General features: G+C 34.4%; 1 protein-coding gene across 6 annotated transcripts in view; it reads left to right on the top strand.

Moving 5' to 3' along the window:
• Nucleotides 1-17,448, top strand: part of Nr2c1 (nuclear receptor subfamily 2 group C member 1) — a 53,851-nt gene extending 36,403 nt beyond the window's left edge. For all 6 annotated transcript variants that reach the window (XM_076854963.1, XM_076854959.1, XM_076854960.1 and 3 more), the window contains 5 exons: nucleotides 939-1,060; nucleotides 9,560-9,699; nucleotides 11,726-11,863; nucleotides 14,106-14,211; nucleotides 15,439-17,448. In XM_076854963.1, coding sequence (XP_076711078.1) covers nucleotides 939-1,060; nucleotides 9,560-9,699; nucleotides 11,726-11,863; nucleotides 14,106-14,211; nucleotides 15,439-15,613 — 681 coding nt within the window. In that variant the 3' untranslated portion in view covers nucleotides 15,614-17,448. The remainder of the gene's footprint in view (nucleotides 1-938; nucleotides 1,061-9,559; nucleotides 9,700-11,725; nucleotides 11,864-14,105; nucleotides 14,212-15,438) is intronic.
• The last annotated feature ends 536 nt before the right edge of the window (nucleotides 17,449-17,984 follow it).

Genomic DNA, 17,984 nt, shown 5'->3' with positions numbered 1-17,984 from the left:
GATTTTTGGATTAAGATTACTTATGACCGGGGCTAGAGATGTGGCTCAAGCGGTAGCGCGCTCGCCTGGCGTGCGTGTGGCCCGGGTTCGATCCTCAGCACCACATACAGACAAAGATGTTGTGTTCGCCAAATACTAAAAAATAAATATAAATAAATAAATAAAATAAAGGTCTGCCAACAACTGAAAAAATATTTAAAAAAAAAAAAAGATTACTTATGACCCATATTGGAGGCAGAATAATTTTTTTAGTACTTTTTTTTTTTTTTTTTTTTTTTTTTTTTTTGATGGTGATACTGGGATTCAAACTCAGAACATCAAGTATGCCAGGCTAGTGCTCTACCACTGAGTGACATCTCCAGACCCCCTTTTTAAATAAGACTTTACAAAGATCCTGAGCTTTTTGAAAAATTGAAGGAAAGGCAGTGTTGAGCCCAAATTCTCATGTTTTATTTATGCTGGATTCAAGTCACTGCAATGCCGTTTGTCTGGGAGTCTGCTCTCCCCATTTGGCACCGGTATTTCTGCTTTACTTGTTAACTTTCCTACCTCTGTAAGCATTTGAATGTATTAACCCTGTAGTCTAAATGAAACAGGATTGCACCTGAATTTGTTGTGTACTATTGTTAGGAGGGAAGGAGAAAAAAACCATTGATGAACCAAGATAGGAAGTAACTTAAAAACACAACCAAATAATACCATGGTTGATATTTAATAAGTTAGATTCTGCTTTTCTGAATATTGCTTTGATAGAAACTGTGATCTAATTTATAAACCCTTTGTTAACTTAAAATCCAGTAACTTGGATAATTTCAAGATTTTTATGAGCATATTAGATTCATATTGATGTGTTCTGTTTACATTCAAATTTTTCAAAGAAATGATAATTTAGAACTTTCAGTCATAAGATAATTTACCTAAATCCCTGTTCATACTAGCTCACCATGCCTTCTCCTATGCCTGAGTACCTGAATGTGCACTACATTGGGGAGTCTGCCTCCAGACTGCTGTTCTTATCAATGCACTGGGCACTTTCGATTCCTTCTTTCCAGGCACTAGGGTGAGTGTTTTGAAGTCCTTGAGTATAAATGTGATTTTGTAGCACAAATGTACATTAAGCAAAAACTTTTTATTTTGGGAGAATTTGCATTAAAGGAATAAAAACGTGTAACATTGTGATTTTTAAATTGTGTCATTTATATGACAAATTATGGCAGCTAACTAACAATTTCTCTATATTATTTTTATGTGGGAGAGTATCCGTATTTCATAGTTCACTGACCAAGTTAACAATTTTAGTTGGAATATAATAAGTATTAGAGATGATAGATCATGGCTGGCATTGGTAATGGCCGCCTTTGGTTCTGTCAAGGACAGTGCAGCTGTAGGATTGCCCTAGGTTGTTTCTCCTCCCACCATCACCCTTGCAGTATTCATTCCAGCCATGTTATTGGGAGCTAAAGTTTGCTTACAAAGGTTATGTTTAAAAATAGAGATAATTATTTTTCTAATTGTGTGGTTCAGTAGAAAAAGAGAAAGAATGAAAATGTAAACCCCATAGTACAATTACAATGATTTAGAGAGTTGATCTTACCACTGAAGAGTACATCTGTATTCTAAACAGTTTACTTTCACATCCTTTCCATCTGTTTTTCCTTTTTTTAAAATGGATGTCTCTACCCATCCCAACAGACAGTATTTTGAGTATAACTAAGAAACAACTGAAATATGACAGTAAAAGACATATTTGAAACTAATTACTAATTAGTGTCAGACATATCTATCAGTGTATTCAGTCATGAATTAAGTAGTACAATTACGTAGGCTAAAAACCTGATTTAGAGTGATAACTATTAAAATGCTGTTAGCTCCTTCTCTCAAAACACAGTGTAAAATTTTACACAATATCAGTTTATTATTTCCTTCCCCACCACCCCCAGTACTGGGGATTGAACTCAGGGCTTTAGGCAGTAAACTGTACCCCACCCCTTTTTTCTTCAGGTAGGATCTCACTAAATTGCACCAAATCTCACTGTATACTTAATATTTTTAAAGTAATAAACTATCCTGACACTGTGACACACGTCTGTAATCCCAGCTACTCAAGAGGCGAGGCAGCAGGATTGTAAATTTGAGGCCAGCCTAATCAATTTACGAGACCCTGTCTCTAAAGTAAAATAAAGGGCTGGGAATCTATTTCAGTGGTAGAGCAAGGTCCTTGTTTTCAATCCCTAGTATCTTAAAAAAAAAAAAAAAAAAGCTTAGTTCTTTAAGATCATAACTGGTATACTTGGGCCAGAAAAACAACCTGGTATATTTTATTGTAGTATGTCAAGTAAGAAAGGAATTTGGGGTGTAATTTCAACTCCATGGATTAGTCATGACATCATTGATCTTCAGTGCTTCTTTTGAGTATGATTATCCTATTGCAAATAATCCAGATGTTGGGGGGCAGCCCGAAGTTTAGTGTGATAATCACATTTTCCTGAGAGGTCTTTATTGAAAATCACTTTCAATGTAACAACCACAGGATTCTTTACAATTAGAATAATTACTAAGATAGCAGTCAAGACCATTAGGTGGTACATAAACTCTTATATCTTATTGCCTGTCTAGATATAGATCTTATGCTGACTTAATCAGATGGATAAGGACTAGATACTAATGATGGAAGAGTTTTATGTAGAAATAAAAACTTCTAAATCTAGGAACTAGCATGAGCTGCATTTTTATTGCTAGATACAGAAGTTGGCGAAAAAACAACAACATAATTTTACAGAGAGAAACAGATAAGCAGTTTGTTATTTGATGACTTAGTGGAAGAGGATAGTAGCTTTAAAAATGTTTTTAATTGTGTAGTTATTTGTATTTTCTAAAGATAATTTCTGTACTTAAAGGAATTCAGGGTTTTTTTAGTTCTTCATAATTCAAGTGAAGCTCTACATAGTCATAGGCATTCTGTTGAAGGGCAATGGGGGCACTATGCCTGATTTGCCTGGAGTACATATGGCAGTAGTCCTTTCCACCCAGATTCTTTATATTATGTCACCAAAATTCTGAAACAAGGGGCTAGAGTTGTGGCTCAGGGGTAGAGCACTCACCTAGCATGCATGAAGCACTGGGTTTGATCCTCAGCACCACATAAAAATAAAATAAAGATTAAAAAAATCTGAAAAACACTGTTTGCCACAGGAAACTATTAAGTAATTTAAGCAACCTTCCATGAAATGTTAATCCTGAAAGTTGAATCTTTTAAAATACCATAAACAATCTAATATACTGGTAACTTTTTGGGCTTATTGACATATCATTCATTATTTTCCCCCAAGGACATGCCTTTAATTGAAATAGATGGTGCCAGGGAAAGAATAATGTGATGAGTTATTTGTGTAGATTACAAATGGTGGGGTATAGGTGATTTAGTCAACTTAATGCTTTTCTGAAGTGCTGGGGATTAAACTCAGGGCCTTGTGCATGGTGGGCAAGTGCTTTACCTGTGAGCTACAATCCCAGCTCCAGTGCCTTTTTTTGCTATCGTATAACCTATATTGCTTTCTGAGTGCTTGAAAGGTACCTTAACTTCATTTGCTACCCAGCTCCTTCTGCTTCTCGAAAGAAAGATGTTTTGGAAGTAGGTAGTAGAATGTGACTAAAATAGTCATTTGTTAATTTTTTTCCTAACAGGAAAAAACAAAAACAGAAACTGATAGCCAACATGCCCTTACCATCCCAAAGTATTAGCTTTAAATGAGGTGTCTCTACTGAGAAATTTTACTTTCGTAGTTTACCTGCTAACTTAGGTAAGGAATTTTTTTTTTTTTTTTTTTTTTTTTTTTAAAAAGCATAGCCTTTTAAACATCTGGGTTTAAATCCTAGTTCTAATTCCTCTGCAACTTACATGTTTTTGGGCTACATTACTTAAATGAGACTAATTTCCCCCACCTCTAGATAAGGAGCAGACACTTGCTTATGAGTTATGCACTTATGTGAGATAATGAATGTAAATTTAATCCTCTGCCTGCTACAAAGTACGAAGTGGTCATTTTTCTTCATACTCTTAGGAACCTTTTTAAAAGGGGGTTCTTGTTTTTCTCTCCTAATGGAATGAACTTTTAAAAAACACTCTAGCTAGAGTAACAAGGGTTTGGGGGGTTTTGTTTTGACTCCAAATGCAGATAGAGAGCTTTCTGTAATTGATTTCTATTATTAACTCTTTGACTTTTCCTTTGAAAACATAATTAACCTGGTAATTTATTCCTTAATCACCAGTTTTATCTTATTTCTTTAGTAATAATTTTAATGTTTCTCATCTTCTGCAATGGTACTTATCAACCTTTTCTCTGAGCCTTCCCAATATTGTCAGGGTACTTTTTTCCTTTTTTTTTTAAGTCATTCGGATATATTTCATGACAATAGTTAAATTAAACTATAAATTATAAGTAGGAACAAGGCTAGAAATAAAGAATAATAAATATTCTCAATTTTGTGAAAATTGAACACAGTTTTAAATAATCCACTGTTGATATAATAAATCAGAAAATTTTTTGTACAACATTACAGTCATATTGATAAACATAATAAAAATTGGATCTACCATCAAATTTATGTCCTGATTCCATATATTTTTAATTTTTATTCTTTTTAGTTATATGATAGTAGAAACCATTTTGATGTATTTATACAAGTTTGGAATATATCTTATTTTAATTATTATCTGTCCTGTATATGTACACAATGGTGAGATTAACTGGTGTATACATTTATTCATACATGTTCAAGGTACTTTCTTATAAGGGGTATAGCACAGGCCACTGTTATTTATTTCCTTTCCTGTGTTCACTAGGTAATTACCTTGTTAAGCTGTTTCCTATTTAAAATTTCAGAATTAGAGGTCAAGGTGAAAACTGGTTCACTTTTAACATTTCCTCATGTTTAAAATAATACTGAAGTATAGAACTATCAAGTTAAGCCTCACTCTCCAGAGGTAACTAACCCCACTGTTAATAGTTTGATATCCTAGATTTTTTCTATGACACCTTTATGAAACCATCAGAACACACATTTACATAGCCTATTTTTTGCCTTGCTTTTTCACATATATTCTAGACTTCTTCCTACGTCAGGACTTGTAATTTACCCTGTTTTTCTTAATGGCTACCCACTATTCCATTTTATGGGTTTATTATAACCTAACTTACTTGTATTTTGTTAACTTACTTGTATTAAGTTATTGCCAGTTTTCTTTGTTGTTATATCCAGTGCTATAATGCACATTTTGCCTACCTGTGCATTATTTCTATAAAATAGATTCTTACAAGAAGAATTGCTAGGTGTAAGAAGGTGGACATTAGTATCTTTTATCTTTCTCTTTGATTTTGCTTAATCTGAGATTGAAATTTTGAATCCTTTTCTATATATTAATTTTTTATGTTTATTTTTTAGTTTTCAGCAAACACAACATCTTTGTTTTGTATATGGTGCTGAGGATCGAACTCGGGCCGCACGCGTGCCAGGCAAGCGCGCTACCACTTGAGCCACATCCCCAGCCCTATATATTAATTTTTTAAATAGGGGTTTTCTTTGTATTTAAACTTTCAAACTTATTTTAATAGCCAATTTCTTGTGATATATAATCCTTCTGAAGTATTGACTGAGAAAGAGATCAACCTGGAGTTAAAAATCTCACCTGAATAATTCCTGATGAGAAAAAATTACTTTCTAAAGTTTGCAGTTTGCAGTATTAGCCTTTGTATTGAGTGTGTGTGTATGCATATATATATTTTTTATTTTATTTTTCAGCGGTGGGAATACCAGGGATTGGTACATCCCCTGCCCTATTTTTTGCTTGCTTGCTTATTTATTTATTTGCAGTTGTAGATGGACAGAATGTCTTTATTTTATTTGTTTATATGGTGCTGAGGATTGAAACCAGTGCCTCACACATGCTAGGTGAGTACTCTGCCATTGAGCTACAACCCCAGCCCTATTTTGTGTTTTATTTAGAGACAGGGTCTCACTGAGTTGCTTAGCACCTCACCATTGCTTGAGGCTTTTTTTTTTTTTTTTTTTTTTTTTTTTTTTTTTTAAGAGAGAGAATTTTTTAATATTTATTTTTTAGTTCTCGGCGGACACAACATCTTTGTTGGTATGTGGTGCTGAGGATCGAACCCAGGCCGCTCGCATGCCAGGTGAGCGCGCTACCAATTGAGCCACATCCCCAGCCCTTTTTTTTTTTTTTTTTTTTTTTTTTTTTAATGTGCTGAGGATCAAACCCAGGGTCTCCCACATGCAAGGCCAGCGCCCTCTTGAGGCTGTTTTTGAACTTGCAATCCTCCTGTCTCAGCCTCCTGAGCCACTGGGATTACAAGTTTTTTAAGAAGGAAAAAAAAGTAAGTACCATTCATTAGGATGCACATATTTCTGATCAGGATGTTTTTACCAACTGAGAACTCTTTGGACAAAGGAAACCAATCTTATAATTTTATTATCTTAATTTATAGGTTTGGTTTAAAGATTGCTTGATTGTAGAAGGGCCCATACCCCACAGGTTTTCTAACTGTCTTTTCTAAGTCTTAACTTCTACCTGCTGTATGTCCCCCAAAATCAGAAAACGTGTTGAATTCCTTCTGTATGCCATGTACTGTGCTGTTCACTGAGATTGAGAAACACAAGAGAACATTGCCTTCAGTTAGGATAATGTAATATGGGAGACAGACTTAAAACAATAAATTAGGATACCATGAACTATGCATAAAATATGAACATATAGTTAGCACCAAGGAAGGGAGAGGATGTTTCTTCAAGAAAGTTAACTTTGAAATATGTTAAGGGTCAAATAACCCTATTAACCAGGAAAACAACGCAGGGAAGAACATTTCTTTTTTTTAATTTATATATGACAGCGGAATGCATTACAATTCTAATCTTTTTTTTTTTTTTTTTTTTTTTTTTAGAGAGAGAATTTTTAAATATTTAACTTATTTTTTAGTTTTCAGCGGACACAACATCTTTGTTTGTATGTGGTGCTGAGGATCGAACCCGGGCCAAACACATGCCAGGCGAGCGCGCTACCGCTTGAGCCACATCCCCAGCCCTACAATTCTTATTACACATATAAAGCATAATTTTTCATATCTCTGGTTGTATACAAAGTATATTTACACCATTTGTGTCTTCATACATGTACTTTGGATAATAATGATCATCACATTTCACCATCATTAATAACTCCAGTCCCCTCCCTTCCCCAGAAACCCCTCTGCCCAATCTAAAGTTCGTCTGTTCCTCCCATGTTCCCTCTCCCTGTCCCACAATGAATCAGCCTCCTTGAATCAAAGAAAATATTCAGTGCAGGGAAGAACATTTCAAGAAGACCACCACTCAACACTGTTTTTTCTTCTGTCCTGGGAATTGAACCCAGGTGCACTCTACCACTGAGCTACATCCTCAGACCTTTATATTCTTTTATTTTGAGACAGCATCTTGTTAAGTTGCTCAGGTAGATCTTGAACTTAGGATTTTCCTGCCTCAGGTTTCTGAATAGCTGAGATTGCAAGTGAGTGCCCACCATATCCAGCCCACACAACACTTTTTATTCAATACCTATTATACACTTGTTATCATCATGGCATCTGCATTTATTTTTTCTTCTTCCTAGAATATTATTCTCATAGATATTGCTTGTGGGCATTCATGTATGTGTGCATCAAACCTATGGCCTCACACATGCTAGGCAAGCACTCTACCACCAAGTTAAATCCCCAGCCCCATATTTTTAAAAAGTTTCTCTGCCATCTTTCTCTAAATTACTGAAATTTCACTGCCTCAGCAATGGCTTAGAGAGAATTTTAATATTTATTTTTTAGTTTTCGGCAGACACAAGATCTTTGTATGTGGTGCTAAGGATCGAACCCGGGCCGCACGCATGCCAGGCGAGCGCGCTACCACTTGAGCCACATCCCCAGCCCAGCAATGGCTTCTTTAACCACCTTAGCTAAACCTGGTCATTTTCTTATGTAACAAACTACTTTATAGCAATGTAGAATTGTCACTACCTGAAACTTACTATGTGTATAATCACACATATATATAGTAAAGTGTTTGAAATTATACATCTGTAGTGTTTCCCTTCTTTTTCATGAAGGCATACGTAATATATCTTGTTAACTGCTAGTTCTCCAATGCCTCAGAGAGAACTTAGCATGTTATGATCTGTTTCTCAATATAGTCATATTTTATAATTGATGCATTGTAATTACACACATTTATGGGGTGCATTGTGACATTTTATTACACTTATAATCAGTTGATCATGGTAACTGTCATATCTGTCACCTTAGATACATATCATTTCTTTGTGTTAGGAACATTCAAAATCCTCCCTACTAGCTGTTTTGAAATATTCAAATTATTATCCACCATAGTTATACTATTGCACTACAGAACATTAGATTGCTCAGGTAGATCTTGAACTTGGGTTTTCCTGCCTCAGCTTTCTGAATAGCTGAGATTGCAAGTATTGATTTATACTCTTGTTTTTGTTTTTAATAGCTTCACCCCTGAGACCATTAACCTTCCTTCATCACTTCCTTCCTCATACCCGCTCCAGGATCTGGTAACCACTATTCTATACTTCTTTGAGGTCAACTTTTAGCTTCCATATATAAGTGAGAACATGCACCTCTTTATAATTTTAAGCATGATATAGTACGTACTGTGTCTCTGCATTTTAGAAAGTTATGCAGCCTGAGACCTGGGGAGCTTACTTGTCTAATTTCAAATGGATAACTGATTTTTTAAACCATAGTGCTTTGTACTTCTAAATATTTTTTCTATTTTCTTATGCTGTGAAGAGAGTTCTTATTCAGAAATTCAGGAAAGGCCTTTGGCTTTTTGTGTTATTCATAGTAAAATTGTGAGTATCTCCTTCACAGGGATACTAATGTCTCTTCTGAATTATAGAATGAATCATTTCTCCACCAAATTTATTGCTTTCCTACTGCCAAATAATTCAGTTACCTCTTTATAAATTTAAAGGAAAAGAAAGCCAGGCTAGGGATATAGCTTAGTTGGTAGAGTGCTTGCCTTGTATGCATAAGGCCCTGGACTCAATCCCCAGCAACACACAAACACAAAAGGCTAATTGATACATATACACATACACACATGCTTTTTTCAGTGGGGAGGGTACTCGGAATTTAACTCAGGGGTACTTTACCACTCAGTTACATCCCAATCCTATTTATTTTTTATTGCTGAGGCCCTTTGCTGACTTGCTGAGACTGGCCAAAAACTTCTGTTCCTCCTTGTCTTATTTTAAGTTTATAATATTACTTTTAATTATTCTTAGAAACTAACTGATAATGAGCTAATATTTAAATTCTAAGCACTTTTCATCAGTTGCCCTCAGCTATGCAAAACAGAATTGATGAATCCTTGCTCAGTTGGTGTTTCTAAGTAATTTTAGTTCAGTAATATTTTTAAGTACATGGATCAGTTGTGAAGTTTTTAAAATTTATTTTAATACTTGATTTATACTTTTGTTTTTGTTTTTTAATAGGCAAGAAAACAGCATATCATTGGTAAAAGCTTACTGGAATGAACTTTTTACTCTTGGCCTTGCCCAGTGCTGGCAAGTGATGAATGTAGCAACTATATTAGCAACATTTGTCAATTGTCTTCACAGTAGTCTTCAACAAGGTAAAAAGCACCTTATTTATTCCTTTTCCAGGATATAGAAGGAGGCATCCATTTTATAGAAGGTTATGACTAAAGTTAGATATCCTGATGATTATATTAATGTTTTAGGTACCTACCCTTTTAATACAATTTTTATATTTTCTTTTTTAAATATTTATTTTTTTAGTTGTAGTTGGACACAATACCTTTATTTATTTATTTATTTATTTTTACGTGGTGCTGAGGATCGAACCCAGGGCCTTGCGCGTGCTAGGCAAGTGCTCTATTGCTCAGCCACAACCCAGCCCCACAATTTTTACATTTTAGATAAGATTTATTAAACATCCAAAAATACTGTTAAATGAGAGTGCAGCAAAATTGAAACCTAGGATATTTAAGTCTGGCAGGCTATCCTAGTTCATTTCCTGTTGCTGAAGTAGAATGCCTGAATTGGAGTTATTTGTAAGAAAGAGGTTTATTTTGGCTCATGATTCTGGAGGTAGAACAACCTGGCACTGCCATCTGCTCCTCTTCTTGTAAGGGCCTCATAGTAGAAAAGCAGAAGGGCAGGCAGGTACCTTTAGGAAAGAGAGCACATGGCTAGTGAGGAAGCCAGACTTGATTTTATAACAACCTGCTCTCCAAAGAATGAATCTCAGTCTTGAGGAAGACATTAATCCTTCTTAAAAAGCCTTACCTCCTAACACCCCTACATTGGCACCCAAGTTGCAACATGATGGGACAGATCACATCCATAACATAGCCCAGACTATTTTTGACCAGACCCTGTGTATTTTTATACTACAATACAGAATCCAAAAAGCTAATGTAGAGGTGCTCAAATCTCTAAAATATATATTTCCCAATTTTAAAACTGCTTTGCTTCATTATAGCCCTTTGATTCCCAGTATAGGCTGGTTTCATATCAGTTCAACAGAGTATATTCTCTCATGTGCAGAAAGAAAGAGTCATGGAACAACTTTTACTTTCTTTTTCCTTTGCTAGATACCAAGGTGATTACAATTGTCATTCATTTCAGGAGACAGGCAATAACTGGTTTATAAAGTACTTAACTTTAGAATGGCTTATCACTATAACCAGGAGGGTGATTCAGCCTTTTGAGCTCAGGAATACTTTTTACATTGGGGACTACTTTTTAGTTCCTTACTATATTCTGTTTTTCATTATTTTACATTATCTTTATTTTTTTTTTAATATTTACTTTTTAGTTGTAGTAGGATACAATACCTTTATTTCACTTATTTATTTTTATGTGGTACTGAGGATTGAACCCAGGGTCAGGCACATGTGAGGGGAGTGCTCTACCTCTGAGCCACAACCCCAGCCCTTACATTATCTTTAAATCATCTGCTTTTTCCTCATATTTAAGGGCAGAGAAATCACCTTAAAAATCTCATTTTCAGTAGATCTACTAGAAGGCAGTACCACATTTCCATCTTATTTATATACTTCTATTCCTAATTCTTTTCTTGCATACTTGTAGTTTGCCACATACCACCTACCTTCAGAAGGGCTATGGTTGACTAATTACTAATGTCTTATACACATCCTTCCACAGTACACTAAATATTTACTGTAAAACTTTTTTTTCCTCAGTTTTTCTTTTATCTTGGCAGGGTTTGTTTGTTTTGCTAAATATTTGTTTCATTATAGTAGTATTGCTAATTCTTAAAGATGGGTTTGTGCATTATTTTTTTAATCAATATGAGCTTAAGTAAAATACTGTTACTATATTTGGAGTCTTTTGTACTTTGGCCAATTTTTGGGATGATTGCCTCTAAACCTTTCCTTCTCAAAGATGTTTATTGAAAGAAAATGTTACCTTAAGTGTTACTGTAATAACAGTTTAGTTTTTGAATGAGCAATATCTGAAGATGATTAGTTTCATCTATAATTATATTCTGAATTTTAAACATTTATAGATTGATTATATTCAAAGTTAGAAATCAGTAAGAAGGAAATATCATGCATCAAAATAGTCTTATGTTTTAGATGAAAACTAAAAGTGTTTGTTTTTTAATTAAAGATAAGATGTCACCAGAAAGGAGAAAATTGTTGATGGAGCACATCTTCAAGCTACAGGAGTTTTGTAACAGCATGGTTAAACTCTGCATTGATGGATATGAATATGCCTATCTGAAGGCAATAGTACTCTTCAGTCCAGGTATATAAACATTTACTTCTTAATTAAAGTACAATGTTTAAGGAAATGGAGAAATTGAAACCCTCATACATTGCTGGTTGGAATGTAAAATGGTGCAGTTGTCTTGGAGAAGAGTTCAGTAGTTCTTCAAAATAATAATCCTGGAATTACCACTATGACTGGAAGTTGCATTCCTGTCAGTCTGAGAGAAGTGAAAATATGTATCTACACAAAAATATGCATATCAGGGCTGGGGTTGTAGCTCTGTGGTAGAGCGCTTGCCTTGCACACATGAGGCACTGGGTTTGATTCTCAGCAGCACATAAAAAAATAAAGATTGTATCCATTTACAACTTAAAAAATATTTTTAAAAAATGTATCAATGTTTTATAGCAGCATTGTTAATAATTGCCCAAAAGTAGAAACAACTCAAGTGTCCATCAACAGATGACTGAAGAATGAGCATTTATATATACCATGGAGTATCATTCAGCCATGACAATATGTGAAATTCTGATATGTGCTCTATAATATGATGAACATTGAAAACATCTAAGTGAAGGAAGCCAGTCACAGTGGAACACATATCGTTTGATTCCATTTATATAAAATAATGCAGTGTGGGCAAATGTGAAGAGAAATTAAGTACATAACCTTGGTCAATAGGGTCTGAGTATCTCCTCAGTGTAGGTAGAAAGTTTCTTTTTGGAAGGACAAAATGTTCTAAAATTAGATTGTGGTGATGATTGCACAACTCTTACCAAAAAAATCATCCTTGTATTCTTTATATTGGAGAATTTTAAGGATGTTAGACATCTGAGAAGGAAAAGGAAGGTTGGAAAAGCAGTGAGGGCATGTATAGACTGTATTTATTTGGGTTGTCAGGTCAACATTGAAATTTTGTAAGTATATTTTGTTAGACATAATAAATACCAGAATGAGAAACAATTGTTGCTATGTCAGGGGGTTAAATTCTCAAACATCTTATTAGACCTAGTTTCTTACTTTTCTGCCAGTTTTCTAGTTTTTCAAAGACAAATGACAGAAAGCTTTCAATGATCAATTTATGAATAGGAAAAATTTAAGAGGTTTTTATTAGGGTCTGTTTTTCATTTTGCTATGTATTTCTGTCCCTGTGTGTCATAATGAAATTATCTGAACAAATTTCTCAGTGATAACAGTAAGATAATTAGAGCTTATTTGTACTATTTATTCTAATGTTCACATGATTTAGTAACGTGTCTCCATTTTTCAATGGTGCTAGAGATTGAACCAGGGCCTTGCACATATTAGGCAAGTGCTCTGCCACTGAACTATACTTGCAGCCATCATATGTCTCCATTTTTATCACAGGCAATGTGCCACCTTCATTTTCTATAGATGAAAGTTGAATGCATCATTTTTATGAAGTTCTTTTAGTATTCCCAGTTTTGTGAAATGTTACAGTGACCTTTGAAATGCTTGTATAGGGGCTGGGGCTGTAGTTCAGTAGTAAAGCATTTGCCTCGCATATGTGAGGAGACACTGGGTTCCATCCTCAGCACCACAAAAAAATAAATAAAGATACTTGTGTGTTCATCTACAACTAAAAAAAGCAATATTTAAAAGAAATGCTTATGTAGATTATTTTACATTTTTTGATAGTGATAATGTTTATGTTTCACAATTTCATAAGTACTTTGTTACCTAACAATAGTAGGGTTTTTTCCTTAAGAAAAAAAATACTAAAATACCTTCTAAATGCACATACTATGAATAAAAGATACTTCTTTAAGCTGTATCATTTTGGTTGTTCATTCCTTTTTAAAACCATAAAATGGTCAAAATCTCACTGCCTTTGGAACAGAAAGAAAACTTTTTTGTTTTGTTTTTAGTTATAGATGGACACAATACCTTTATTTTATTTTATTTTATTTTTTTTATGTGGTGCTGAGGATCGAACTCATGCCTCACACATGCTTGGCAGTGCTGTACTGCTGAGCCACTACCCCAGCCCAAGAAAACTATTTATTTTGGTAACATCCAGTGATCTCATTTTTTATTAGATGCTAGAATATGTATATGAGAGAAAATAATTCAAGTATGTAAAGTCCAGTGTTTGGTATATAATAGGTGGGCTTAATAAATATTTGTGTAATAAAAGTGTAGCGCATTATATAAATTGGCTTCTTTTTTGACTAAACTATATTTTCATCTCCACTTTCAGGATTTCATTAAATGAACATTCAGAACTAGAGTAACAATATATTCTTTATTGTTTCAGATCATCCAGGCCTAGAAAATATGGAACAGATTGAGAAATTTCAGGAAAAGGCTTATGTGGAATTTCAAGATTATATAACCAGAACATATCCAGATGACACTTACAGGTATCTAGATCTTAAATACTATATAATTACATTCATTTAAAAATATTTTGTGAATCTTATTATTTCATTATTTTCCAATATAACAATAATCAAATGTTTTCAGCAGCATTTATCTTTGGACTAGCTAATGCTACTGGAAGCAGTAGTGTGACTGGGATGTGACTCTGTGGTGGAGTACTTGCCTGGCATGTGGGAGGCCCTGGGCTGATCCCCAACACCAGAGGGGAAAATAAAAGAACAGTTCATTGTTGTGAGTGCTTTACATATAGTATATTCATCAGTACTCACATTTTATATGGTAAGAGAGACAGGATAAGTAACTTGTTCAGGGTCACTGTTTGAGGCATCCACTGGGAATCCTGGAACTTAACCCCACCGATGAGGGGGAACTACTGTGTGATAAGGATTAAGTCAGTTCATATGTGTGAAATGCTTAGAAGCACACCTGGTATGCAGTAAGAGCTATGTAAGTATGCTTATATATAATGAATAAAACAGTTTAGCATATTTCAAACTAATAAAAGAACATTTTATTATAACAGTGTGTTATACCAAGTCATGTAGATTTATAAACCAATTCCATCAAGAAAACCAGCCTTGGTTTATCTGACTAGTTTTCCTACCCTGCTTCCTTTCAGTCCTGTGGATGGGGCTCACCTGCTGGGAACAAACAGGAACTGAGTAATTTTAGTAGTAGAAATGTGCTATACAGGAGCTCTTGTCTCATTTGGTCTCAATTGTTAAGGCAAGGCCAGAGGAGGTTTTGTCATAAGGGGCAGTTGAATCAAGGTTTGGTTCCAGTGGTCTTGATTCCATGTTCTATAACAACTGCTATCTGTTACACCATTTCCAATAGTTTTTTTGCAGAGCATAATCAAGAAAACTTATTGAATCTCATATATCATGATAACACAAAACATTGCATTTGTACAATCTGAAAGGAGTTGCTAAATCATTCTTAATTGTATAACCTGACCCATGGTTTAATAATTTAGTTACCTGGTCCTTAGATCCAAGTGGGACAACAGTTGAGAACAAGGCTTTCATGTAGAGCCTTTTAGACTACACTGGTATCCAGGTGACAGTCATAGGTTTTACACACAAACAGTAGATCTTTATTAAATTAGTCTACAAGTAATAGACATGCATAAATTACTAATATCTTTCTACAAAATCTCTATTTTTTCAACTTTGTTCCTCTGCCCCCTTTTTTCTTTTTCATTTTAGATTATCGAGACTCCTTCTCAGGTTGCCAGCTTTGAGATTGATGAATGCTACCATCACAGAAGAATTATTTTTCAAAGGTCTCATTGGAAATGTACGGATTGACAGTGTCATCCCACATATTTTAAAAATGGAACCTGCAGATTACAACTCTCAAATAATTGGTCACAGCATTTGAAAAGCTGCGATCATAGTGCTATAAACTTATTGTTCTTTTCCAGAACACAGGAAAACACCAAATTGTACTCATTGCTTCCATAGTATGTGCAAATTTTGACTTTAAAGACTAACCAAGGGCTGGGGATGTGGCTCAAGTGTAGCGTGCTCGCCTGGCATGCGTGCGGCCCGGGTTCGATCCTCAGTACCACATACAAAAAAACAAAGATGTTGTGTCCGCTAAAACCTAAAAAATAAATATTAAAAAAAAATTCTCTCTTTCTCTCTCTCTCTCTCTCTCTCTCTCTCTCTCTCTCTCTCAAAAAAAAAAAAAAATAATAACCAAAATTCAAGGTATTTTTATTTTAGCTTCCTTCAAAGACTTTTTGAAGTGACTAGGCAGTCAGCAGGAATTAAATATCCCTTTCTGTCTTACATAAATAAATAAGAAATACTATGGATTTATTCTTGGTAAAGATGACATCTGAAGCTGTCACCTCCGGACCATCTAAACTAAGATTTCTATTTTATTTTATAAAGCAAATAAATTAGTCTCTTTTTTTCCCCAAAATTGTGTTCTATTCATATTTAGCTTCATTTTGAACTAGTACGAACACTTAGTGGTCAAATATCCTTACAGAGAATTCCTTGCATTTTATTCTTCATAATGTAATCTGTTTACCATCTCAAAAGATCATTTTATGCTCAATGGTATAATGATAAAATTAGAACTGTAGGAAATAATAATTGAATATGTATTTTTTTTGACTTTTGTAAATATCATGATATCCTTAAGCATATACCACTCATTGCTGGCAGTGAGATATTGGTCATTTGTGATTTTTAGTGTTATTATACCTTATTAGTTACAAGCACTTTTTATTTACATGGCAGCAAATGGTTCTGAGAATTGGTTTTGAGAATAAGGTGGTATTTGTGGTTTAATTTTTTTGGGTTTACTGCTGTGTTTTAAACATAGTAGAGACTAACTGAACCCAAAATATTTCAGTATTTCAAAATAGGTATTAAAATTGTTGTTCTATTCCATAAAATAACTCTGTCCTTTCCCTCTTTTCTGATCTGTGTTGTAGCTTCTTGTCCATGCTCTGGGTTTTAGCCAATTCCTTTTAGGTTACTAAAAAAATACCCTAAATTTGTTAAATAATGGATTTATCAGAGCCCATCCATGTTTCCAAAGCGAGTTAAACAAAAAAGCAATTGATCACTTTTAAAGATAAAGGAATATGCATTGATTTTTCACTGTAAAATGGAGGAGAGCTGCTTTAGCAGTAGGTGAGACTCACCCTGAAACTGTGGTGTTGCCACAACAGCATCTCAGACTCCTGGGATGCCTTCCACAGTACTGTTACAAGCACAGCTGCTTCTGTTAAATCTCTTTACTCTGCTTTCATGATGAGTTATTTTGATAAATTGCTTGTTGGTTTTTCAAACACAAATATAAAGATTTTATTGCACTCATTACATTTTTAAATAAGGAATTTTACAATAGAGGAAAAGTTAAAATTTGCAGGTGATGCAGATTTTACTAATTACTATTTTAGTAGTAGCCAAAAAGTTTCAAAAGTATCAACTTATGCTTTTTACCAGTGTATTAAGGGAAATTTTTTCCCTACTTAAATTAAATCATAATTTTTGTCACCTTTATTTTATAATTATCAGCTGTGAAAAGCTTCATTTAATATAAAATGCCCACCTGGAAAAGTCAGTAGGTTGATACCTTTTTAATCCAAGATAGTAAGCCAAGGATTCAGAAAAATAATTCTTTAAAATAATGTACTAATGATTAATTACATTGTTATTTTCAGGTATTTTTCCTGATTAAATTTGTAGATATATTTGGAAGTGTTTTTAAAACTATATTAAAATGTGACTTGCATTACAAATTTCTGTATCCTGCCAGTATATTTTATTTCAGTGTTTATTTGCTCAGTATTTGGATATCCTTCATGTCATGAGGCTGAGAATATAACTTAGCAGTAGAAATGTACATTATCACTTGAGGCCCTGGGCTCAGTCCCCAAGACCAAAACAAAAAAACATTTATGTCAGTATTGTAGGAGCAAAAATAAATAAAGCCAGCCACAGTAAATAGTGCATACCTGTAATCCCAAGGATTTGAAGGACTTGAGACATTTGAAGGACTTGAGACAAGAGGAGTATAACTTAACCAGTTCATTGGGGGGGGGCGGGTAGGGGGGTATACTCTTGAAGAGTAGTACTTAGGTGGTAAAACTGAGTTTAAAAAAGCAACAGACTTCCTGGGTATGGTAGCACACATCTGTAATCCCAGCAGCTTGAGGGGCTGAGGCAGGAGGATTGCAAGTTCAAAGCTAGCCTCAGCAATGGCAAGGTGCTAAGCAACTGAGTGAAAC

This window comes from Callospermophilus lateralis, chromosome 4 (assembly GCF_048772815.1).
Source record: "Callospermophilus lateralis isolate mCalLat2 chromosome 4, mCalLat2.hap1, whole genome shotgun sequence".
NCBI lineage: Eukaryota > Metazoa > Chordata > Mammalia > Rodentia > Sciuridae > Callospermophilus > Callospermophilus lateralis.
Note: the sequence above shows the minus strand (reverse complement) of the source record. Positions and strands in the feature narration are given on the sequence as shown.